Below are 26218 nucleotides of genomic sequence, written 5' to 3'. Positions count from 1 at the left end.
GGAGTAAATAAACAATTCATATTTACCTGTTCTATTCCTATAATGTTTTTATAGACCTCTATCAACCATCTCTTCTCCAAGCTGATCAGCCCGAACCAATTTAGCCTTTCCTCATAGGGGAGCTGTTCCATACCTGCTGCAGTCTGGGAAGCTGCGGTTCGAGAGTGGACCCTTGAGCCGAACCACCCTGGGTAGAGTAGCTCGGGAGGCGGAGCCACAGGCACAGATCTTCACCCGGGAACCAGGAACCCCCCAGGAGGAGCCCGTAGGGTCCTGGAGCCTTGGGACTTAGGAGACACACGTAGGGCCTTCACCCGGGAACTGGGAACCCCCCAGGAGGAGCCCGTAGGGTCCCAGAACCTTGGGACTTGGGAGTGCTGATAAGCTCTTCACCCGGGAACCGGAACCCCCCAGGAGGAGCCCATAGGGTCCCAGTCCCTTGGGACTTATGCACAGTGTCAGTCTCTCTAGGAAGGCCCGGGCAAGGAGTAAGCACAGAGTCCAGCAGCAAGAGCCAATAGGCCAGGGAGCACAGAGCAAGCGGAAGCAGGATCAGAGTCAGTAATGTCTTGAATGGAACTTGCAGGGTGCAATACGGGAGCCAGCAGCGAGTAGGCCAGAGCCTGTCAGGAAGTAGAAGGTATCAGGACCCAAAACAGTCTGGCAGTAGTTCCAGCCCAGGCCTGCGGGGGGCGCTGTCCGGAGGACAGGAGCGCAGCAGCTGTGGCAGAGAAGCCGTGGACTGAGGCAGGCGGCAGGCAGCGGTCGAGTCAGGAACGAGCAGAGGTCAGTGGCTGGCGGCAGGCAGAAGCAGAGTCAGGAACGAGCAGAGGTCGGTGGCTGGCGGCAGGCAGAAGCAGAGTCAGGAACGAGCAGAGGTCGGTGGCTGGCGGCAGGCAGAAGCAGAGTCAGGAACGAGCAGAGGTCGGTGGCTGGCGGCAGGCAGAAGCAGAGTCAGGAATGAGCAGAGGTCGGTGGCTGGCGGCAGGCAGAAGCAGAGTCAGGAACAAGCAGAGGTCGGTAGCTGAAGCAGAACAACGGAAGTGCAACTAAGAACTACACACTGTAGCAACCCTCGTTGCAAGGCAATGAGAGGACTGAGGAACACCGGTTATATCGGCCTTGGGGCGTGGCGTGGCCAGCTCAGGCGGGGTCAGGCTTCCGGTGAGCGTACGTCCATAACGCGCGTCCCCGCGTGCGCGCGGGGCGGCAGCGAGACGGCCCAGCAATGGCGGACGCCCTGAATACTCAGCAGAGCCGCGGAGGCGGCATTCCCGGCCTCGGAGGTGAGCCCTGATCACAGCTAGCAAGGGGGAAGCGGTGGAGACCGCAACAATACCCTTTATTTATTTATTTTATTTATTTTATTTATTTAATTTTATATACCGACAGCCGTTTGCACATCGTGCCGGTTTACAGATAACTTACAAACCAAAAAATATATAGGCAAAGCCTTTACAAGGAACAGTGTGTAACAAACAATAGTAACAGAGTAAATAAGTTGATAACTAAGGGAGGGAGGGGTGGGGGTGATTGCGACAAAGGAGGGGGTAGGGGGGGGTGAGAACAGATACATGAGGAAAAAATATGTACAGGGAATCAATGGGGAAATGATATGTACATAGGCTATATACAAAATTTGTCTAAGCGCATGGCCAACAGTGAAAGAAGTGAGAAGATGTGTGCGGTTCTGCTAGGTGGCAATTTATTATGTGCAGGAGGTTAAGTGTGGGGTTTGTAGTTCCTTCGAGAGGGTGGGTGGGGGTCCTGTAGTGGGGGTGTTGATATGAGAGGGAGGTTGGGTTTGAGTGCTAGTAGGTGATGGTGATGATTGGGGGTATGCTTGGAGGAAGAGCCAGGTTTTGAGTTTCTTTTTGAAGGTGGGTGTGGAGGTTTCAATGCGTAGGTCAGGAGGCATGGAGTTCCACAGGGGTGGGCCTGCGAGGGAGAGGGCCCTATTGGTGGTGGAGATGAGTCTTGTGGATTTTATGGAGGGGGGAATAAGGGTTCCACGAAGAGAGGAGCGGGTGGGTCTTGTGGAGATACGAGGTAGAAAAGGTGGGTTTAGCCAGTTGTAATGTTCGTTAATAATACTTTTGTGGATGAGGGTAAGGGTCTTGTATATAATTCGTGAGTGGATGGGAAGCCAATGGAGATTAATGAGGGTGGGAGTAATGTGATCTTTCTTATTGACATTGGTGAGGATGCGTGCAGTAGCGTTTTGAAGGAGTTGGAGAGGTCTGATGTGGGTAGCAGGGAGTCCAAGTAGGAGTGCGTTGCAATAATCAATTTTTGAAAAAATTAAGGATTGAAGTACTGTGCGGAAATCATGGAAGTAGAGGAGGGGTTTGAGTTTTTTAAGGGATTGTAGTTTGAAGTAGCAGCTGCTAAGGATAGATTTGATATATGGTTTGAAGGTTAGTTGGTTGTCAAGTATAACACCCAGGTTTCTTGTGTTAGAGAGAAAGTTAGGAGGCTGGAGAGTGGAGGGACAGGGTATGGGTGCATGTCTAGAGGAGATGAGGAGGAGTTCAGTTTTTTGCGGGTTAAGGGCAAGGTGCATGTCGGTGAGTAGTTGGTTTATGGAGGCGAGAATGGTGTTCCATGTATGGAGTGCAGTGAGTACAGTGTTTGTGAAGGGAATGAGGATTTGTATATCATCTGCGTAGATGAAGTGTGTAATACCAAGGTTGGAGAGGAGGTTTGTGAGGGGGAGCATGTAAATGTTAAATAGGGTGGAAGAGAGGGAGGATCCTTGGGGGACGCCACAGTCGAGATTAACAGGGGGGGATGTGAAGTTGTCGGTGAGGACTGTGTAGGTGCGGTTTTGGAGGAAGGACTTTATCCAGGAGAGGGCAGTACCTGAGATACCTATACTGGTGAGAGTGTTGATGAGGATGTTATGATTTACGGTATCGAAGGCGGCGGATATATCTAGCATGGCAATGAGATAGGAGTTTCCGGCATCCATTCCTTTGATGATGGTATCGGTAAGGGAGAGGAGTAGGGATTCCGTGCTGAGGTGTTTACGGAAACCATGTTGTGTTGATGGGAGTATGTTGGATTGTTCTAGGTGGTCAGAGAGGCGGGAGTTTACTAGTTTCTCAATGATTTTGGAGAGGAAAGGGAGATTGGAGATAGGACGGAGGTTGGATAGGTTGGAAGGGTCAAGGGAGGGTTTTTTTAGGATGGGTTTGACCACGGCTTGTTTCAGGGAGTTAGGTACCTGACCGTGTTCTAGGGAGCAGTTCACGATTTTGGAGAGTGAAGTGGCTATTGTTTTAGGAATAGCGAGTAGTAGTTTAGTAGGGATGGTTTCTGAGGGGTGGGAAGAGGGTCTCATCTTTTTTAAGATGTTTTCTATTTCTAGTGTTGAGGAGGGTTCAAAGGAAGAGAGGATGTTGGGTGTGTAAGGGGTGGGGGGGGGTTATTCTATTTGTGTTGGGGGAATTTTTGGTATTAGGGGTAAACTTGGCGGTGATGTTATCATTTTGGTCGCCCATCTCTGTACCTTCTCTAGTTCAACTATATCTTTTTTGAGTTGCAGCAACCAGAATTCCACACATACTCAAGGTGTGGTCTCACAATGGAGCGATACAGAGGTATTATGACATTCTCTGTTTTATTTACCATTCCCTTCCTAATAATTCCTGTTTGTTTTTTTGACTGCTGCAGCACACTAAGATGACAATTTCAATGTATAATCCACTATGACACCAAGATCTTTTTCCTGGGTGGTAACTCCTAATATGGATCCTAACATCATGTAACTACAGCATGCATTATTTTTACTTATATGCATCACCATGCACTTCTCCACATTAAATTTCATCTGCCATTTGGACACCCAATCTTCCAGTCTCACAAGGTCCTCCTACAAAGTATCACAATCTGCATGTGATTAACTACTCTGAATAATTTTGTGTCATCTGCAAATTTGATCTTGTCATTTCTCTTAGCAATTTCCAGATCATTTATAAATATATTGAAAAGCACAGGTCCAAGTACAGATCCCTGAGGCACTCTACAGTTTACCTTTTTCCACTGAGAAAATTGATCTTTTAATCCTACTCTGTTTCCTGTCTTTTAACCAGTTTGCAATCCAAGAAAGGACATTGTCTCCTATCCCATGACTACTTAGTTTTCTTAGAAGCCTCTCATGAGGGACATGGTCAAACACCTTCTGAAAATGGAAATACACAACATCTATTGGTTCACCTTTATCCACTTATGTCTGTTAATCCCTTCAAAAAAATGTAGCAGATTTATGAGGCAAGACTTCCCTTGAGTAAATCCACGCTGACTCTGTTCCATTATACCATGTTTTTGTATATGTTCTGAGATTTTGTTCTTTAAAATAGTTTCCACTATTTTTTTCCTGGCACTGAAGTCAGGCTCACCGGCTATAGTTTCCTGGTTCAAGCCTCAAGCCCTTTTTAAATATTGGGGTTACATTGGCCACTCTCTAGTCTTCAGGATAAATGGATGATTTTGATGATAGGTTATGAATTTTTACTACTAGATCTGAAATTTAATTTTTGAATTATTTCAGAATCCTGGGATGTATACCATCCAGTCCAGGTGATTTGCTACTCTTTAGTTTATCTACTACATCTTCCAGGTTCTTCGTGATTTGGGTCAGTTCATCTGAATCATCATCCTTGAAAACTGTCTTCGGAACCAGTATCTCTCCAACATTCTCCTTAGTAAACACTGAACAAAAGAATTAATTTATTCTTTCCATGATGGCCTTTTCTTCCCTAAAAGGCCTTTTAACTCCTCAATCATCTAATGATCCTACTGACTCCCTCGCAAGTTTCCTGCTTCGGATATATTTTAAAAAATTTTATTATGAGTTTTTGCCTTTACGGTCAACTTCATTTCAAATTCTCTCTTAGCCTTTCTTATCAATGTTTTACATTTAACTTGACAATGCTTATGCGTTTTTCCTATTTTCTTCAGATGGAGCCTTCCAATTTTTGAAGGACTTTTTTGGTTAAAATAGCTTTTCATCTCACATTTTAACCATGCCAGTAATCATTTGGCCTTCCTTCTTCCTTTCATAATACATGGAATACATCTGGACTGTGCTTCTAAAATAGAATTTTTTAAAAATATCCACACCTGTGGTACACTTAACCTTTGCAGCTACACTTTTCAGTTTTTTCTACCTATTTTCCTTATTTTATCAAAGTTTCCCTTTTGAAAGTTTAAGTGTTAAGCTGCAGGTTTACATATTGTCCCCCTTCCAGTCATTAGTTCAAATCTGATCATGTTATGATCACTATTTCTAAGTGGCCCCATCACCATTACCTCTCTCACCAAATCCTGCTTCCACTAGGAATACGATCTAAAACAGCTCCCTCTCTTGTCAGTTCCTAAACCAATTGCTCCATGAGGCATTTGTTTATTTCATCCAGGAACTTTACCTCTCTAGCATGTCCTGATGTTATATTTACACTAAAACTAGTGTAATTGAAGGAGTTCAATTTTATGGACGACCGATGAACGAGATAACTGAAGTTCTCTGATTAACCACGCCAGCAGTGAAACGCACAGCCATATTGAATGTATTAACATTTGAAACGCAATGACATGCACTACGCAATTACGTGCTTACGTACTGACATTCAGTGGATCGCACCACCATTTTGTAATTCTAATAATTTGTATTGTATTAATACGATCACCGCTATAAAATGTCTAACACGTCAATTAAATGACGAAACAATAGCCTGATTATAAGCTACACCTACTAGAAAACCACGCTAGAAAATGCTTGTTCTTTTTTTCCCATGACCTTCAGACTCACCGACAACAATTACGAACGGTGTTACAATGCCTATGAGCCCAACAACTTTATGCAAAACTGGAAAAATGTGCATTCGAGCAAGAGAGTCTACCATTCCTGGGCTATATCGTATCCTGCCAAGGCTTCCGTATGGACCCTGAAAAATTACGTTGCATCCAAGATTGGGTCCAACCATCCACCCTCCGGGGACTTCAAAGATTTCTAGGATTTGTGAACTTTTATCGACATTTTATTCCGCATTTTTCTCAACTAGTGGCTCTTCTGACGGCACTTATGTGAAAGGGTTCTGATGCCAAGAAATGGCCACCCGAGGCATGTTTAGCTTTTACAAGACTTAAGCAAGCCTTTCTACAGGAACCATGCCTCCGGCACCCTGATCCAGACCACCCATTCATTATGGAAGTGGATGCTTCCTCTCTGGGAGTGGGAGCAGTGCTAAGCCAGAGGGCAGATTCCGGGACCTTACGAACCTGTTCTTTTTTTTTCACGGAAATTCACGTCCTCTGAATCTAACTACGGCATAGGGGATAAAGAACTCCTTGCCATCAAGTTAGCCTTGGAGGAATGGCGACACTGGTTAGAAGGGGCCCATCATCGAATCACGATTTTCACTGATCATAAGAATCTCGAATATCTCATCAGGCACAACGTCTTAATCCTCGTCAGGCCCGATGGTCACTTTTCTTTGCCCGATTTGATTTTGAACTACGTTATTGGCCAGCCGAAAAAACCACCTGGGCGGATGCGCTCTCCCGCTCCTTTGAAGCCAATGAAACCCCGGATCCACCAGCATACATCATAGATCCAGCTTGGATTCTACTAGCTGCAACTTTACCTATACCTTCTGGGAAGACGGCAGTTCCCTCTAGGCTTCATCAGAAAGTCTTGAAATGGGCCCATGATTCTTTAACAGCAGGACATTCAGGCCAACGTCGTACAATTTGCGGCCTGGGAGCCGCGGTTCGAGAGTGGACCCTTGAGCCGAACCACCCTGGGTAGAGTAGCTCGGGAGGCGGAGCCACAAGCACAGGTCTTCGCCCGGGAACCAGGAACCCCCCAGGAGGAGCCCGTAGGGTCCTGGAGCCTTGGGACTTAGGAGACACGCAGGGGTCTTCACCCAGGAACTGGGAACCCCCCAGGAGGAGCCCGTAGGGTCCCAGAACCCTGGGACTTGGGAGTGCAGCTAAGCTCTTCACCCGGGAACCAGGACCCCCCAGGAGGAGCCCGTAGGGTCCCAGCCCCTTGGGACTTCTGCATAGTGATAGTCTCTCTAGGAAGGCCCGGGCAAGGGTAAGCACAGAGTTCAGTAGCAAGAGCCAATAGGCCAGGGAGCACAGAGCAAGCGGAAGCAGGATCAGAGTCAGTAGTGTCTTGACTGGAACTTGCAGGATGCAAGATGGGATCCAGCAGCAAGTAGGCCAGAGCCCGGCAGGGAGTAGAAGGTATCAGGACCCAAGGCAGTCGGGCAGTAGTTCCAGTCCAGGCCTGCAGGAGGCACTGTCCGGAGGACAGGAGTGTGGCAGCTGCGGCAGAGAAGCCGTGGACTGAGGCAGGCGGCAGGCAGCGGTCGAGTCAGGAACGAGCAGAGGTCGGTGGCTGGCGGCAGGCAGAAGCAGAGTCAGGAACGAGCAGAGGTCGGTGGCTGGCGGCAGGCAGAAGCAGAGTCAGGAACGAGCAGAGGTCGGTAGCTGAAGCAGAACAACGGAAGTGCAACTAAGAACTACACGCGGTAGCGACCCTCGTTGCAAGGCAATGAGAGGACTGAGGGACGCCGGTTATATCGGGCTTGGGGCGTGGCGTGACTAGCTCAGGCGGGGTCAGGCTTCCGGTGAGCGTATGTCCATAACGCGCGGGGCGGCAGCGAGACAGCCCAGCAATGGCGGACGCCCTGAATGCTCAGCAGAACCGCGGAGGCGGCGTTCCCGGCCTCGGAGGTGAGCCCTGAACACAGCTAGCAAGGGGGAAGCGGTGGAGACCGCAACAGTACATTGGACCTCCTCAGATGATATTAATGGTGGCTATCTATGACACATAATGTAAAATCCTATGTGGAATCCTGTTCCATCTGTGTCCAACACAAACCACCCGTAGGACGACCGTGGGGACTTCTACAACCTTTACCTGCTCCCAAACAACTTTGGACACATTTATCTACTGATTTTATGGTGGATCTTCCCCTGTCTAATGGCTGTACTGTCATCTGGGTAGTCATGGATCGATTCTCAAAGATGGCTCATTTTATGTCACTTCCCAACCTTCCATCTGCACCGGAGCTGGCACGTTTGTTTACCACCCATGTCTTCCGTTTGCACAGACTTCCTTGTCACATCGTCTCTGATCGAGGCGTACAATTTACGGCTAAATATTGGCCGTCCCTTTGCCAGAAATTCAATATTCAGCTGGGTCTCACTAGTGCTTATCACCCCCAGGCCAATGGGCAAGTGGAAAGACTCAATCGTACCCTTAAAACCTTCTTAAGGACATGTACCAATACTCGTCAGGACAATTGGGCTGATCTTCTTCCATGGGTGGAATTTTCTCATAATTCCCACCTCAGTTCCTCTACAGGCACTTCTCCCTTCCAGATAGTATATGGGAGACAACCATTACCCCCCCTTTCCTTACCCCTCTAGCTACCATCCCCGGCCGCTCAATTGACAGCGGTCAATCTGCACAATCTCTGGAGACAGACTGAAGATTTGATTCGTAAAGCGGGCCTACGGGCCAAGAAGGTAGCTGATCGCCATCGACGACCAGCACCCCTATTTCATCCCAGAGAAAAGGTCTGGTTATGCACTCGTAACATCCGCCTCAGAGCTCCATCCATGAAGTTGGCACCACGCTATATTGGCCCGTTTTCTGTAGTGCAACGCATGGGGCCAGTTTCCAATCAGCTGCGATTACCGTCCTCTCTCAAGATACATGATGTATTTCACATCTCCTTGTTGAAACCTCTCATTCTTTCTTGGCCTTCTCGCAAAACACCTGAACCCTCCCAAGTGTCAACTGAGGAGGATCAGATCTGTGAGGTTCAAGAAATTTTGGACGTTCGTCGTCGCCGGAACTGCTGGGAGTATCTCATATCGTGGCGAGGCTTTGGCCCAGAGGAAAATACGTGGGAGCCTGCATCCAACATACTTGATAAAAATCTCGTGTGCCAGTTTCACAGCGCTTATCCCCGGAAACCCAGACCTCCTGGGAGGAGGCCTAAAAGAGGGGGTACTGTTGCACGGTGTGGCCGTGCAGCAAAACGACAGACTCAGCTTACCAGCATGGGCGGATCTGTACTCGGGCAACAAGGCATCCGGGACATTCCCTCCAGCATGATCTCTGACGTCACTGAATGCAGGCATGAGCATACCTCCAGACACTCGCCCCGCCTCTTAAAGGGGTCAGGGACCAGGAAGTGACCCAGCCCCAGGAAGTGACATCAGTGTCAGCTTCCTTTAAAGCCTAGGACCTGCCTGCTGGTCTTTGCCTTGCAACAGGTCTTCCTGCCTAGCTGTGTCTCCGCCTTGGTTGTGATTTGGACTGCCTGACTCTGCCTGCCTGCCTGTCTGCCGCCTGCCTCTGACCCGGATTGCCTGACTTTGCCTGCTTGTCTGCTGCCTGCCCTGATTTGGATTACCTCGTGGACTTTGCCTGCTTGTCTGCTACCTGCCCTGATTCGGATTACCTTTTGGACTTTGCCTGCTTGTCTGCTGCCTGCCCTGATTCGGATTACCTCGTGGACTTTGCCTGCTTGTCTGCTGCCTGCCCGATTCGGATTACCTCTTGGACTTTGCCTGCTTGTCTGCTGCCTACCCTGATTTGGATTACCTCTTGGACTTTGCCTGCTTGTCTGCTGCCTGCCCTGATTCGGATTTCCTTTTGGACTTTGCCTATTTGCCTGCTTCCTACCCTAAGTTGGACTACTCGAGACTTTGTCTTCCTTCTGCCAATTGCTGACTCCGGTCCACACCCGGATTCCACCCAGTCAGGTGAGGGGGTTTCCTTTTCACTGTTGATTCTGCCTTCCGTCGGTGAGGGTTCATGGGGTCATCATCTGATAGCCCCATCTCACCTCGGTATAGGGTCCATATTCCAGCTGGCTACAGCCAACACTGGTTCAGACCAAGGGTCCATCAAGCCCAGCATCCTATTTCCAATAGTGGGCAATCCAGGCCATAAGAACCTGGCAAGTACCCAAAAACTAAGTCTATTCCATGCTACTGTTGCTATTAATAGCAATGGCTATTTTCTAAGTCAATTAATAGCAGGTAATGGACTGCTCCTCCAAGAACTTATCCAATCCTTTTTTAAACATAGCTACACTAACTGCACTAACCACATACTCTGGCAACAAATTCCAGAGTTTAATTGTGCGTTGAGTGAAAAAGAACTTTCTCCGATTAGTTTTAAATGTGCCACATGCTAACTTCATGGAGTGCCCCCTAGTCTCTCTATTATCCGAAAGAGTAGATAACTGATTCACATTAACCCATTCTAGACCTCTCATGATTTTAAACACCTCTATCATTTTCTCTTCTCCAAGCTGAAAAGTCCTAATATCTTTAGTCTTTCCTCATAGAGGAGCTGTTCCATTCCCTTTATCATTTTGGTTGCCCTTCTCTGTACCTTCTCCATCGCACCTATATCTTTTTTGAGATGCGGTGACCAGAATTGTACACAGAATTTGTTACACTTCTGCTTATGGGCCAGCCATGAGCAGGTGTTTACCTTCACGGCCAGAGCCATGGGAGATCTTGCATCTCTCTTGCTGCTTCCGATGCGGCCCGGAGGCTGCTGATTTCCTTCACTCCTCAGCGCGGCATGGAGCCGCTCTCATCGGGATCCTCTCGCGGCAGGGAGTGCTACCGATGACCTCTTCAGCCTCGCGGCCCGGAGGCCGCAAACACCGGCATCTCCTGCAGCAGGAAGCCGCTGTCAGCTGTTTGCTTCGTGGCCAGGAAGCCGCCTCCCACGTTGGGGCCTGTGCAGAGGGCCAGCTTCTTCCTGCACTGCTCGTGGCGAGGACATCTCTCTCCATGGTTCTGACTTTCTGTTCCTGCCTTCCTAAGGCGCGGGCTGCACCTCCTCCTGTGATTTAAAGGGCCCAGGGCCGGATATGCCCAAGGCCCTACCTAAACTCATACCAGGGCATCTCCTGATCTTCAGCCCTATTTAAGGGCCCAGCTTCCAGTCCTTAGTTGTCTTCGCAAGGAGTTAGTTCCTTTTCAGGACTTCTCGTCTTCACTCCTACTGGTATTTCCTGTTCTTCGTGGGATCCCTCATCGTTCTTCATGTTCCTGGTCTCTTCTGGATATCCCTCTTCTTCTCCTGATGTTCCGTGGTCTTCCTAATGTTGTATGATATCCCTGATGTTCCTTGCTGATGCCTCGCCTCTGCTTCTGCTTCCTGGACCCATGGATCCTCATTGCTACCTCTACTGGCGTGCCATGTCGTGTCTCGACACCTCGGGTCATAAGCCTGTCTTCTCGTCTGCAGTGCAAGCCTCCAGAGGGTCATCCTCGCCTGAAGCCAAGTTTCGCCTTGGTCACGTGTCTCATGCCTGAAGCCAAGACTCAGGCATTAGACTGGTCCCTTATCCTGAATCTCGACTCGGCCCTCAGATGTTCTTGTGGTTGCTTTGTACATGCCTAAGACTCTGATTGAACCTGCTCTGTTCCAACATGGTCCGTGACCAGCCATGAAAGGATGTGTAGGGCGCATCTCGATGCAGCCTTTTACTGAATCTTCACCATGTTCCGGCTTCATCTTCCATGTATTCGTCTGGAGTCTACCTTGCATTCAAGCGTGGTCGGTGACCAGTCCCGTGGGTCTACCCTGTGGTGGGCTGTGTAGGGTGCACTGCATCGCAGCCTCAACCCAGTACTTGACTTTGTTCCTGAACCTTGATCCTGAGTCTTCGTGCTCAAGCTTCTCGTGTGTGTCTTCACGTCTCCAAGTTCCTCGTCTTGAGTCTTCATGTTCCAGAGCCTTCGTCTGCCCTCGTCTCCTGTCTGGCCTGCTGCCTTTGCTGTTCCCAGCGGCAGGTCCGAAAGGGCTTAGAGTAGTTGGAGGACCACTCAGAGACCAACCTTGCATGGTTGGTCTCACTCAGGCTGTGCAGGTCGGCAGGGGCCTGGCTTCCTGGTCTCAGGCCAGGCTCGGACATGTCTCAACAGCCTCGGTTCTGCCTTGGAGTCCTCTGGGGTTGTGCCGAGGTCCAAGGGCACACAATCTCCTCGGAAATGGGACCGCTCTCCTAGCTCTCCCAGAACCATATTCAAGGTGCGGTGTCACCATGGAGCGATACAGAGGCACTATGACATTTTCCATTTTATTCACATTCCCTTTCTAATAATTCCCAACATTCTGTTTGCTTTCTTGACTGCTGCAGCACACTGAACCAATGATTTCAATGTATTATCCACTATGACACCTAGATCTCTTTCTTGGGTGGTAGCTCCTAATATGGAACCTAAAATTGTGTAACTATAGCATGGGTTATTTTTCCCTATATGCATCACCTTGCACTTTTCCATATTAAATTTCATCTGCCATTTGGATGCCCAATTTTCCAGTCTCAGAAGGTCTTCCTGCAATTTATCACATTCTGCTTGTGATTTAACTACTCTGAACAATTATGTATCATCTGCAAATTTGATTACCTCACTCGTCGTATTTCTTTCCAGATCATTTATAAATATATTGAAAAGTACGGGTCCCAATACAGATCCATGAGGCACTCCACTGCCCACTCCCTTCCTCTGAAAAAAATTGTCCATTTAATCCTACTCTGTTTCCTATCTTTTAGCCAGTTTGTAATCCATGAAAGGACATCGCCACCTATCCCGTGACTTTTTACTTTTCCTAGAAGCCTCTCATGAGGAACTTTGTCAAATGCCTTCTGAAAATCCAAATATACTACATCTACCCATTCACCTTTATCTACATGTTTATTAACTCCTTCAAAAAAGTGAAGCAGATTTGTGAGGCAAGTATTGCCTTGGGTAAAGCCTTGCTGACTTTGTGCCTTTAAACCATGTCTTTCTATATGTTCTGTGATTTTGATATTTAGAACACTTTCCACTATTTTCCCTGGCACTGATGTCAGGCTAACTGGTCTGTAGTTTCCCGGATTGCCCCTGGAGCCCTTTTTAAATATTGGGGTTACATTAGCCACTCTCCAGTCTTCAGGTACAATGGATGATTTTAATGATAGGTTACAAAGTTTTACTATTAGGTTTGAAATTTCATTTTTTAGTTCCTTCAGAACCCTGGGGTGTATACCATCCGGTCCAGGTGATTTACTACTCCAGTTTGTCAATCAGGCCTACCACATGTTCTAGGTTCACCGTGATTTGGTTCAGTCCATATGAATCATTACCCATGAAATCCTTCTCTGATATGGGTATCTCCCCAACATCCTCTTCAGTAAACACTGAAGCAAAAAAATAATTTAATCTTTCCGTGATGGCCTTATCTTCTCTAAGTGCCCCTTTAACCCCTCGATCATCTAACGGTCCAACTGACTGCCTCACAGGCTTTCTGCTTCAGATATATTTTTAAAAGTTTTACTGTGAGGTTTTGACTCTATGGCCAACTTCTTTTCAAATTCTCTCTTAGCCTGTCTTATCGATGTCTTACATTTAACTTACCAATGTTTATGCATTATCCTATTTTCTTCTGTTGCATCCTTCTTCCATTTTCTGAAGGAAGATCTTTTGGCTAAAATTAGGTTAGGGCTGTTCAGCTTGGAGAAAAGACAGCTGAGGGGGGATATGATAGAGGTCTTTAAGATCATGAGAAGTCTTGCAGGAACAGATGTGAATCGGTTATTTACACTTTCGAATAATAGAAGGACTAGGGGGCATTCCATGAAGTTAGCAAGTAGCACATTTAAGACTAATCGGAGAAAATTCTTTTTCACTCAATGCACAGTAAAGCCCTGGAATTTGTTACCATAGGATGTGGTTAGTGCAGTTAGTGTAGCTGGGTTCAAAAAAGGTTTGGATAAGTTCTTGGAGGAGAAGTCCATTAACGGCTATTAATCAATTTAAAATAGGGAATTGGCACTGCTATTAATTGCATCGGTAGGATGGGATCTTTTTAGTGATTGGGTAATTGCCAGGTTCTTGTGGCCTTGTTTGGCCTCTGTTGGAAACAGGCTGCTGGGCTTGATGGACCCTTGTTCTGACCCAGCATGGCAATTTCTTATGTTCTTATATTTCATCTCCCCTTTTAACCATGCCGGTGATCGTTTTGCCTTCTTTCCACCTTTCTTAATGTGTGGAATACATCTGGACTGTGCTTCTAGGATGTTATTTTTTTTAACAATGATCAACACCTCTTGCACACGTTTTACCTTTGTAGCTTCTCCTTTCAGTTTTTTTCTATTTTTCTCATTTTATCAAAGTTTCCCTTTTGAAAGTTTAGCATGAGAGCCGTGTATTTGCTTACTGACCCCCTTCCAGTCATTAATTCTAATTTGATCATATTATGATCACTATTGCCAAGCGGCCCCACCACCGTTACCTCTCTCACCAAATCCCGTGCTCCAATGAGAATTAGATCTAAAATTGCTCCCTCTCTTGTCAGTTCCTGAACCAATTGCTCCATAAAGCTGTCATTTATTCCATCCAGGAACTTTATCTTTCTAGCATGTCCCGATGATATATTTATCCAGTCAATACTGGGGTAATTGAAATCTCCCATTATTACCGCACTACGAATTTGGTTAGCTTGCCTAATTTCTCTTAGCATTTCACTGTCCGTCTCACCATCTTGACCAGGTGGACGGTAGTATACCCTTATCACTATAGTCTTCCCCGACACACAAGGGATTTCTACCCATAAAGATTCAATTTTGTATTTAGTCTCCTGCAGGATGTTTATCCTGTTGGACTCTATGCCATCCTGGACATAAAGCGCCACACCTCCTCCCGAGTGCTCCTCTCTGTCATTGCTATATAATTTGTACCCTGGTATAGCACTGTCCCATTGGTTATCCTCTTTCCACCATCTCTGAGATGCCAATTAAGTCTATGTCATCATTCACTGCTATATATTCTAATTCTCCCATCTTACTTCTTAGACTTCTGGCATTAGCATACAAACATTTCAAAGTTTGTTTTTTGTTTGTATTTTCATTCTGCTTTTTAATTGATAGGGATAAGTTAGAATTTTTTAGCTCAGGTGAGTTTTTAGTTACAGGCACTTGGACTACTTTTCTTATTATTGGAACCTCACTGTCGGGATGCCCCTAATTCTAATGCATCATTAGTATCCTTTGAAGATACCTCCCTCTGAACCATGCACTGCTGAGCAATTGTCAGCTTTCCCCTTTGTTCTAGTTTAAAAACTGCTCTATCTCCTTTTTAAAGGTTAGCACCAGCAGTCTGGTTCCATCCTTACCCAGTCACGTGATTGCGGTGACCTTGCCTATCACTATGCAAACAGGGTATCACCATGAAAACCTTCAGTTCTATGTGCTACCTAAGGCATCCAGTCCCCTTATACTTGGATTTCCCTGGCTCAGACTCCGTCAACTAGGACACCTTACAGATCATCCATTGGGGTCCAACCTGTCAGAAGCATTGTTTTGCCTCATCTTTACCTCCAAGTACTCTATCCCGGACCACCTTGCCTGAAGTCCCAGATCTGCTGCTCCAGTATACATCCTGTTCCAGCTTATATTATCAGACAGGTCCAGAAGTTCTAGTGTTTTGCAATTTTGCTGACTGCTCCAAGCCTCTGAGGCAATCATCATGGGGGTAGAGACCACTGCCAAGTTGGCAGAGGTTGTCCTCATTCAACACGGTGATACTGGAACCTACAAGCCATGTTTTTGTCCCTCTGAAGCATCCTTGTGTGTAGAACAGAATAAATCAGTAAATTCTTTCAGTTCAGCCAGAGACCTAAGAATCCCTATATCTCATGCCAAATCCCTCAAGTTCCCAGATGGTAAAGATGTACTTTTGATGTCTCTCCAGAAGCTGAAGAGACTTGGGGAGGGGACCTGTTACGTTTTTCCACTCGTGGGATGGTCCCGCGAGCTGCTGCACACACCTTCAGGCCGGCAGACCTTGCCATGGTAGGACACCAGGAGGCACATGTGGCACAACATCGCTAGGAGCGCCACCCCGTACATTCCTCTAGGTGTGTGTGCACCCGAAGTCAGCAACTTTGAAGGGCCCACTGGAGGAAATGCCCGTGGTGCCCTTGGATGACGAATCAATACTTCGCCCTATAAAAGGGCTCCTCCAACGTTCCGTCCTCACCTCAGCAAACTGTTCCCTTGCTCCAAACTTGCCCTGCTCCAGATTCAGATGTGTCTGGTTTCCAGCCTTCATCTGCTCCTTGGATCTGTCCATAGTCCCAATCCCCTGGACTTTGTCATAGCCTGGCCCATGCCAAGACGCATTCACCTGCTGTCGGCGCAGACCTTAGGGCTCTGAACAGAGGTTGCTTCAATTGTGCGATGGTAAGAGGGGCTCACACTTTTGTTGCTCGCAACACTAGATTAACCAACTAGCAATTAAAATCAGCACCAGCCTTTTAACTTGGATACTGAGAACCAACTCTGGGCTGAGAATGCTCATTTTTTGAATGACTAGTGAATCTAAGCAGCTATATTTACCTGCTCTGCGGGAGGAAATTTTCATCCCAAGCATTTTGCTGCCTAACAGGGATGGGAAGGAGGAAAAATTTAGTTTTGTTTATTGTTTCGATTTGGGAGGTTGTTTTCCCATGGATTTCATTTCATGAAACGTTTATTTCATTTTTTCTATTTAAACAAAATGAAACAATGAAAAACAAAAATCCACAAAAACAGGAAAAAAAAAAAGGGCCTCCCATGCCCTCCAACCATCCCTCCCCCTCTCACCCAGAAAATGCCAGGGCCAGGATCCTTCCCGGTCCTCACTTACCTGGTCTGGAGGGATCCTGGGCCTTCCACAGGACCTAGGTAAAGTTGTAGCGACCTACCAAGGCCTAGCTAAGCTTTGGCCTGGTCCCAATGCCTTGACCTTGTGTAGGCCTAAGTCGCGGTAGGTTGCCACAACCTTGGCCTAGGTCCTATGCAAGGCCTAGGCTTGGAGATCTAGATCTGACAAATGGGCCTCATTCTAGGCCAGGTCCTGAATCTTCGTCCAAAGACTGGGTCTCGACATCTGGTCCTTGGACCATATCCAGGCCTGACATGGAGGCTGTATTCCAACACCTGGGCTTCAGTGACGAAATGGCACCCTCCACTGGGAAGATGGGCCAGTCAATTATCTCTGGCACAACCCCAGCAGACAGCGTCAGTTCAAAAAGAAAGGGATGCCAGATCCAGTAGGTCTTTTAATATTTTTTAGCCTGGGCCTTTGCTCAGGTCTCAGCCGAGGCTCCTGCAACAGGCCAGGGCCTAGGCAGAGACCCCGATCTCATGCTCGGGCTTAGGTCATGGACTATGCCTTGGCCAAGGTGCTGGAATCGCGCTCAGGCTTAGACCGGGACCCCTGTTTTGGGCTTGGTCTACTCCTTAGGGGAGGCCCCTGCTTTAAGTGTAGGCCTAGGCGAAACAAATTACTTTTCTTTTTTTGCGGTTTTTAAGACAAAACTTGAAAACTGACGAAATTTAATTGGATTTTCAAGCATTTTGCTTTGAGAACAAAATGAAACAAAATAGGAAATTTCGGTCTAATTTCATATTTCATTTCTCCTGAATTTTTTATATACCATTGTACAGAAACAAGTTCTATCTCTACGGTTTACAATAATCACATTTTAAGAACATGATAAAAAAAGAAAATAACAATATATCTTAAAATATCCAGAAATAAAATTCTAGCAAAACTTTCTAAAATAGGACTAAAATTAATATAAAATAGATAAGAACAGACTAAAAAGGGAAAGAATGAATCATGTAAAAACCTGGATTATGCTTCAGTGACCATTTCAAAACCTTGTTTAAAAAGCCATGTTTTTAGATCTTCCCTGAATCTCTTCAAATTATTTTGTAGCTGTACTTCCTGAGGCAGTTTGTTCCAGATGGACGGCCCAGCAATAGAAATTGCATGGGCCCTTCACTTAAGTGTGCAGACCTTACTGTTGGTACTGTCAGAAGGGCTTTATTGGCGGACCTGAGATTATGCTGAGAGATATGTAGTTTTATTGTAGAATTTAACCAGGCAGACATATCACCATATAATATTTTGTGGATAATGCATAAGGTTTTATATGTTTTTCTACTTTCTACTGGCAACCAATGTAAGTCCTTTAAAATTGGAGTGATGTGATCCTTTTTCCTGGTATTTGAAAGAATGCGAGCTGCAGTATTTTGTAGGACCTGTAAAGGGCACAATGTCACTTTTGGGAGTCCTAGCATTGTGGAATTGCAATAGTCTAATCCGGTTAATAGCAGAGCTTGGAGTATTGTTCTGAAATTTTTATTTGAAAGGAATGGCTTCAAACTTTTTAACATCATCAATTTACTAAACCCTTCTTGAACTTTCTTAGAGATATGAGCTCTAAAATTTAGTTCATAATCCATGATTATTCCTAAATTCCTAGTTGTGTCCACTAATTTGTAACTGGTTAATCATTGAGGGTAACAACTTTCTTTTCTGAGTTCAGGATTTAAGTTTACACATTTTTCTGGTCTAAAATCATAAAAACAGACTTCTCTAAGTTTAAAATTAATTTCATTTGAGTTAGTAGTTGTCTAATAATTTTAAGATAGATGTCTACTAGTTTAAAGGGGGATTCTAAACCGTTTTCTATTGGGAATAAAATCTGGATATCGTCTACATAAATAAAATAATTTAGGCTAAGACCGGTTAAAAGATGACACAGTGGGAGTAAATAAATATTTTAAAAAGTAGCTGATAATGCTGAGCCCTGTGGCACTCCTGTTTTTAGTATTACTTTCTCAGAAACTGTATCATTAATTTTTACTGTAAAATTCCGATTCTCTAAAAAGGATGTAAACAATTTCAAAGTTGTTTTAGTTAAACCTATATCCTGCAGTCTATCAAGAAGAATTTGATGATCTCTTTGAATATTGGCCTCTGAATATTGGTAAAGTACTCTCTATAGTATCAACATAGTATTAAAAAAAAATTTAAAGAATCTGAAATCAGAACTTCCGCAGCAATTCTTTTGCAAAAGCAACCACCGTAGCACACAATGGCTTTTTTTGCAGCCATAGCCTGTACAACTCCTACTGCTGTCAGGGCCTTGCTGAACACTGTTGTCCAGCTCTTCAGCTGCCAGCTCCCTACTCAACTGCTGCATAACTCTGTCAGTTTGTCATGTGCTGCCTGTACTCCTGTGCTATTATTGCAAGAAAAAGAACAGCAAGTTAGCACAAGTACCACACAGTTTAAATTCAACAAGAAACAAACAGAGCCACAGAAACAGTAATGGTGGGGTTGGCAGTCAGCAGGCAGACAGCCAGTCAGTTGGTGAGGTTCTACGATGGAAGGAGACATAGGAGAGCAGAGGTAGCATATATAAAAGAATGAAAGCATCTGTACTTTCCTCTTTATTCATTCTCTATGATGCAGTCTCCATCTCTTCTCTAATACACTCTCTCCCCACCCTACCCTCCCCTTCCCCATCCCCGTTCCCAACTGGCAGGAGGAGAGTAGAGCAGCAAATAGTGAGGAATGGGAAATGTTCATGGAGTGATTGAATGTATGGGGGTGTTTGGAGCTGAGTGAGTATGGGGCAAAAGATTGGGGGTACATCAGCACATCAGAAGAGGATGGGGTGGGTAGAGTGTGTCCCAAAGGAGTTAAGCGGTGAATTCATTACAAGGGGTTTGGGGCACTGCATCGGAGGGATAGTGGTGGGGAAGTACATTAGAAAGGGATCAGGGGACAGGTGAATACACAGGAAGAGGGTTGAGGAATGGGGTTTGGGTCAGTGGAAAATCTAGTCAAAGTGGCCACCAGTAAGTGTTGGAAGCCATACTTAGAGGCCACCTACAACTTCCTTGTGCAAACCCCCTGCTCTGGAAAGCTCAAACCTGCTGTACAATTTGAATACCTGTAACTGAGATTAAATGTTGTATATTGTTGTACCTCCATTTTCATTCATCCAGTATAAGAAAAGATTCATGGTTCCAACTTCAGTGATTTGATGGTCATCACCATACAGCCACAACACTTGTTGGCAGCCTGCGTCTACAGCTTCATACTGTGCAAAAATGGATGCGCCATAATTCCTTTCAGAAATAAGAAAATAAAATAATTACTATAATTTTATCATAGTGCCAGTTTCAGGTCTTCATCTTTTGTCAGGAACAACCAGCAGTGTGTTGCGTTCTACCCAGTCTCTAGCTGCTCTTGCACACCCTTCCTCCACTGAGCTAGAGGCAGACGTTTTTCCATTGCTGCCCAGGTTGTCAGCATGTTCAAGCCCAGATAGTTACGGCAGCAGAGTTAATGGAAGCTGGCAACTGCACCTAGTCTTTTTTTCTTCCCACCTGTGTATCCTGGAAGAGGAAGTGATGTGCAGTGGGCGTGTGCAAAGAAGAAAGGGCTATGCTGCATTGAAAAGTAGTGGTGGCATCAGCTCCAAGCAGCGGCGTTGGCCCGGAGCAAAATCAGAAGCAGCCGGCGATCAGCAAGGGATACAGCAGTATTAGGCCCCTGTGGCCAAGGGGATTCTTCTTTCTTGGGCAGCAGGGGCTGGAGGAGGAGGAGGCTGCTGCAGCTACCATTTGTGCTTTGGGGGGGGGGGGGGGGGAGAGGAAGGAAGTGAAAGATAGAGCCAGCCAGCCAATGAGAAAGAGAGTGTATTGAAAGTGTGTATGTACAACTGTGTTTAAGTGAGAACATGTGTATGATTAAGGGCCTGTGAGAGAGAACATGTTTGTGATGAATATGTGTTAAGTGAGAGAGATCATGTATGTGATTGAGAATGTGTGTGCAAGTGAAAGAGCATGGGTGTGATTGAGAGAGACTGGTCAGAGGGGCGACGTATGTGTGAGAGACAGAGAGAAAATGGTCAGGGAGTGTACGTGTGAGTGAAAGACTGGTCAGGGAGGTGTATGAGTGTGTGTGAGAGAAAGAGCATGGAAGTGAGAAGCCTCTGTGTGTGTGTGTCAGTGAGTGAGAGAGAGAGGGGGGAGAGGGAGAGAAAGTGATTATGGGAATGAGAAGCCTATGCTTGTGGAGAGAGTAAGCATGTGAATGAGAAGCCTGGGTGTGTGTGGGTGTGTGAAGGAGAGAATGGGAGTGAGAAGCCATATGAGAGAGAACATGAGAGTGGGAAGCCTGTCTGTGTGTATGAAATAATGAGACTGGTCAGGGAGATGATTGGTGTATGAAAGACAGAAACTGCTTGTGGGGATGTGGGATAGAGAGCAGAAAGACTGGTCATGGGCCCTAAGAAAGAGGACTGTGAGGACAGAGCTTCAGCAGCTACTGCTACTTCTGGTGAACTGCAATGGAGAGGAGTAGAAGAGTTTCTGAAGCAGGTAAGTAAAGGTGGCTTTTAAAGTTTATTTTTCTTGATTGACTGCCATTTTAATTATTGGATATTATCTGATATGTCTGCTGTTTTGAAATATTTTATTGCTGTTTGGAGAATTTTAAATAATTTTTATGACTTTTTAATTGTTGGATGTTATTCTGTTCAAAGCTGTTTTGAAACATTCTGTTTATTAGTATAGTTTTACAATTATTTCTGTGAGGGGATCTATAGCTGTTTGGCTTGTTTTGTTTTCCTAATAGGAGGTGTATTGGTGTTACGGGCCTGGTTTAATATTTGTAGTGTTGGGTTGAACACGGGCGAGTTAGTGGACCCTTGGGCCGGCCTGCGGGAGACTAGGGAGAAGGTGTACAACAGTCTCAGAACTGCAGGCCGGGAGGCAGTGCGGACAGGCTGGAACAGGCTGGCTTCACCCAGGAAGCTGGTGCTCCCCTGGGAGGAGCCCTTGGGAGCCCAGCCTCTTGGGGCTTAGGCGATTCACCCTGTAAGCCGGTGAATCCCCCGGGAGGAGCCCGTAGGGGCCCGGCCGCTGGGACTTAGGAGATCGCAAGTCCGTGTCCAGACAAGCTGGGGCTGGGGCAGACAGGTACCAGGCAGGAGCTGCAGCAGGCCGAAGCAAGCAGTGCAGGAACTGTGGCAGGAACTGTGGCAGGCTGGAGCAGGCAGTGCAGGAACCAAGCAGGAACTGCGGCAGGCTGGAACTCAAGAGTGGTTAGCAAAAGCGCTACAGAGAGTCACGCACAAGCTAGGCAGGTAGGCAAGCAGGAAATGGAGTGCGAGGAAATCACACTTCGGGGCACGGGACAGCAGGGCACCGCAAGGGACCCGGTTGCAAGGCGCCACAGAGCGATCCACGGCAAGCCTAAATAGGACTAGGCGTCTGACGTCAGGGCTATGGGCGGAGCACGCCCTGGCGGGAAGAGGGCTAGATAAGCGCCGCGTTGGCGGGCGCGCGCCTAGGGGGCTCGGGGAAATGGCGTCTCCCCCGCGGGGACGCCCAGGAAGCACGCCAGAGTCAGGAGCAAACCGGCTTGAAACCAGAGATAAGGGCCGGGACGCGAGGGTCGTGGCGCGGACCGCAACAGTACCTCCCCTCTTACGCCCCCTCTTTGCAGGTCCAGGTTTACCTGGATGTTGCAGATGAAACTGTTTTAACAGGTCTTTATCCAAGATGTTCCGCGCTGGCTCCCATGTATTATCTTCAGGTCCACAGCCCTCCCAGGATAAGACGTGTTCCCAGCGACGCTGATGGTACTGGACGTCTAGGACCTCTCGAACCTGGTAGGTAACATCTCCTGGCACTGAGGGGTCCAGTGCATCCGGGACCTTAGGATGGTACCTGGAGAGAACGATGGCTTTAGGAGGGAAACATGGAAGACGTTATGGATGCGCATCGAGGCGGGCAGGCGTAGGCGATAAGAGACGACCCCGATGCGCTTGGCACTCGAAATGGACCGCAAAGCATGGGGCCAGTCGGCGGGATGGAATCCGGAGCTGTAAGTTCCTGGTACTCAACCAGACGCGGTCCCCTGGGAGGAAAACTGGAGCTGGTTGGCGATGCTTATCGACCCATTTCTTGGTAGCTTGGGCGGCCCTCTGGAGCTTCCTTTGGATGGAATCCCACAATGAGCGCAGCTGACGGGCGGAAAGCTGTACAGCAGGCAAGGAACTTGGGTCCGGCGAAGTCAATGGAGGCCGCAGCTGCTTTCCGTATACTACAAGGAAAGGCGACTTTCCAGTTGCGGAGTTAGTGTGGTTATTATAACAAAATTCAGCCCACGGAAGTAGTTGAGCCCAGTCATCTTGTCTCTCATTGACAAATGAACGGAGGTACGTCTTGAGGGTTCGATTCGTACATTCAGTTTGTCCGTTGGACTGCGGGTGAAAGGCGGACGACTAGCTTAGCTGGACGTGGAAGCGTTGGCAGAGTGCCCTCCAGTAGCGGGCAGTAAATTGTAAATTGTAAATTGCCTGAATATGTGCTGGGTGAATAATTTAGCAAGTTCCAGAGCTGATGGCAGAGCTGGCAGAGGAACAAAATGGGCCATCTTAGAAAAATGGTCGACGGTGACCCATACGACCGAGTTTCCTAGAGACGTGGGGAGGTCTACGATGAAGTCCGTGGAAATGTGCGTCCACGGCTCCACCGGGATGGGCAACGGCTAGAGGAGTCCTCGGGGTTTGCCCGCCGGTGGTTTCAGTAGCGCACAAGCAGGGCAGGAGTCCAGAAAAAGACGCACATCCTATTTAACTGTAGGCTACCAATAAAATCGGTTGATAAGGTCCAGAGTGTCCGCTCTACCAGCGTGGCCTCCGGTGAGGGACTCGTGAGCCCAGGATAAGACAGCCCGGTCGGAGCGCCGGGGGACCACCGTCTTCTCTTCAGAATACACCGTCGTGGAAGCTGGGCAGACTTTCCAGGGATCCAAGATAGGCTGGGGAACTTCAGAAGATTCCTCGGGTTCCGCGGCTCGGGACAGGGCATCGGCACAGATGTTCTTGGCTCCGGGGCGGTATCAAATGAAGAAATTGAACCAGTCGAAAAACAGAGACCAACGGGCCTGTCGTGGATTTAATTGTTGGGCCTGGCTGAGAGATAAGTTTTTATGGTCGGTATAGATGGTAACCGGGTGATTGGCCCCCTCCAACCATTGACTCTATTCTTCTAGCGCAAGCTTGATTGCCAATAACTCCTTGTCACTAATGCTATAATTGCACTCCGCCGGAGAGAACTTCCAAGAGAAGTAGGAACAAGGGTATAGTTGACCAGAGTCTGCGTATTGACTCAGGACGGCCCCAGCTGCGATATTAGAAGGGGCGTTCAGGATCCGGGTGTCGGAGGCAGACATCTGAGAGAAAGGCCTTCTTTAGATTCTCGAAGGCCTGACAGGCAGAGGCGGGCCAGTCTACAGGATTAGCCCCTTTGCGGGTCAACATGGTCAAGGGAGCTATCAGTCGAGAGTAGTTCGGGATAAAGTGCCGGTAGAAATTTGCGAACCCGAGAAAGCGTTGCAGGGCCTTTAAACCCTTCGGGCGGGGCCAATTCCATATGGCGGCCACCTTATCCGGGTCCATCTGGAAGCCTTCGGCTGAGATTACGTAGCCTAAGAAGGGCAAGGATGGCTGTTCGAAGACACACTTTTCAAGTTTCGCGTACAGGTTGTTTTGATGAAGGATCCGAAGTACTTGGCAGACATGTTGTCTGTGAGTGGACAGATCTCGGGAAAAGATCAGGACGTCATCCAGATATACTATTACGCAAGAATTCAGCAGGTCCCACAAGATGTCATTCATTAGGTTCTGGAAGACCGCTGGGGCATTACAAAGTCCTAAGGGCATTACGAGATACTCGTAATGCCCGTCCCTGGTATTGAATGCGGTCTTCCATTCATCCCCGGCGCGGATCCTCACCAAATTATAGGCTCCCCGAAGGTCTAACTTGGTAAAGACTTGGGCACCCTGAAGCGGGTCCAGCAGTTCCGGGATGAGCGGGAGCGGGTAGCGGTCTCGTCTGGTGATGGCATTGAGCCCTCGGTAATCGATACAGGGCTGGAGAGTTCCATCCTTCTTGGTAACAAAAAAGAACCCGGCTCCAGCAGGGGACTTAGACGGTCGAATAAAAACTTTGGCTAGGTTCTCGGCTATGTATTCCGACATAGCCTTGGTTTCCAGCAAGGACAATGGGTACACTCGACCCGGGGGAGGAGTTGTACCGGGCAGAAGATCGATGGCGCAGTCGTACAGGCGGTGCTGAGGTAGGATTTCTGCTCTGGCCTTGGAGAACACATCCACAAATTCCTCATAGGGAGCAGGCAGACCAAGAGCAGCATGCGAGAGCAGGCGGGCGGGCAGTTTAGGCACCTTCATACAGTGTTCAATACAGAAGGGACTCCAGTTGGTGATCTGCATTGTAGACCACTGGATAGTTGGAGAGTGTCATTGGAGCCAGGGTAGTCCAAGCACCAGGGGGTGGATAGCCTTTTCCAACACTAAGAAGGCTATCTCCTCCATATGGATCGCCCCTGAGCGGACCATCAGTGGAACGGTGGAGGTCAGGATTCGCCCAGGTAAAAGCGTATCTTGAATGGAGGTGATCCGCAAGGGCACCTCTTGTCTCATTGTAGGAATCTTCAGTTGTGTCACTAGTTGCTCTTGGATAAAGTTACCCTCCGTGCCAGAGTCCAGGAAGGCAGAGATCTCCAGGGACCCCCCTGGGTATTCTAGGATGACTGGCACAGTGCAATGAGGAGCAGTGGCACAACCTAGGAGGAGCTCCTCTCGACCCCCTAGGCCTAGGCATTTTCCCACCCATTCTTGACAATGTACCAAAAGGTGACCCTTCTGGCCACAGTATAGGCATAAGCCTCGTGATCGTCGTCTCTGTCTCTCCTCCATGGAGAGCGGGGCACGGCCCAATTGCATGGGTTCGGAAGCGGGCACCTCAGGGCAAGGGGCCCTCAGTGGTGAAAGCGGTCGTGGTGAACCACGGACTGGACTGGGTCTCCTCTGGCGGGATTCTTGTGCCCTTTGCTGCAGGCGGCGGTCAATCCGGGAGGCCATCTCTACCACTGCACTGAAGTCTTCAGGGATTTCTCGGGCTGCGATCTCGTCCTTAATTCGCCTGGAGAGGCCTTCTAAGAAGATGGCCCTGAGGCTACCATCTTGCCACCCCAGCTCCTGAGCAAGGGTCCTAAATTCCATAGCATATTCAGCTAAGGAGCGAGTCCCTTGGCGCAGCTGCAAGAGGTCTGAGGTGGCAGCAGCCCGGCGGGCAGGTTCATCGAATGCCTGCTTAAAGATAAGGATGAACTGCTGTAGGTCATTCAGAGCAGGATCGTTGTTCTCCCAAAGAGGAGAGGCCCAGAGCAAGGCCCTCCCGTCAAGTAGTGACAAGATGTATGCAACTTTGACTGAATCTGTGGGGAACTGACGGGGCAA

General features: G+C 47.7%; 1 protein-coding gene across 9 annotated transcripts in view; it reads right to left on the bottom strand.

Moving 5' to 3' along the window:
* Positions 1-26218, bottom strand: part of BCAT1 (branched chain amino acid transaminase 1) — a 584786-nt gene that overhangs the window by 295110 nt on the left and 263458 nt on the right. For all 9 annotated transcript variants that reach the window (XR_003856480.1, XR_003856479.1, XR_003856478.1 and 6 more), the window contains one exon: positions 19867-20009. Coding sequence is in view for 6 of the 9 variants with exons in the window: in XM_029600154.1 (XP_029456014.1) it covers positions 19867-20009 (143 nt within the window). In the remaining 3 variants the exon portion in view is untranslated. The remainder of the gene's footprint in view (positions 1-19866; positions 20010-26218) is intronic.

Source organism: Rhinatrema bivittatum, chromosome 4 (genome assembly GCF_901001135.1).
Source record: "Rhinatrema bivittatum chromosome 4, aRhiBiv1.1, whole genome shotgun sequence".
Lineage (NCBI taxonomy): Eukaryota > Metazoa > Chordata > Amphibia > Gymnophiona > Rhinatrematidae > Rhinatrema > Rhinatrema bivittatum.
The sequence above is the reverse complement of the archived record's forward strand: the minus strand, read 5'-3'. Positions and strand labels throughout refer to the sequence as shown.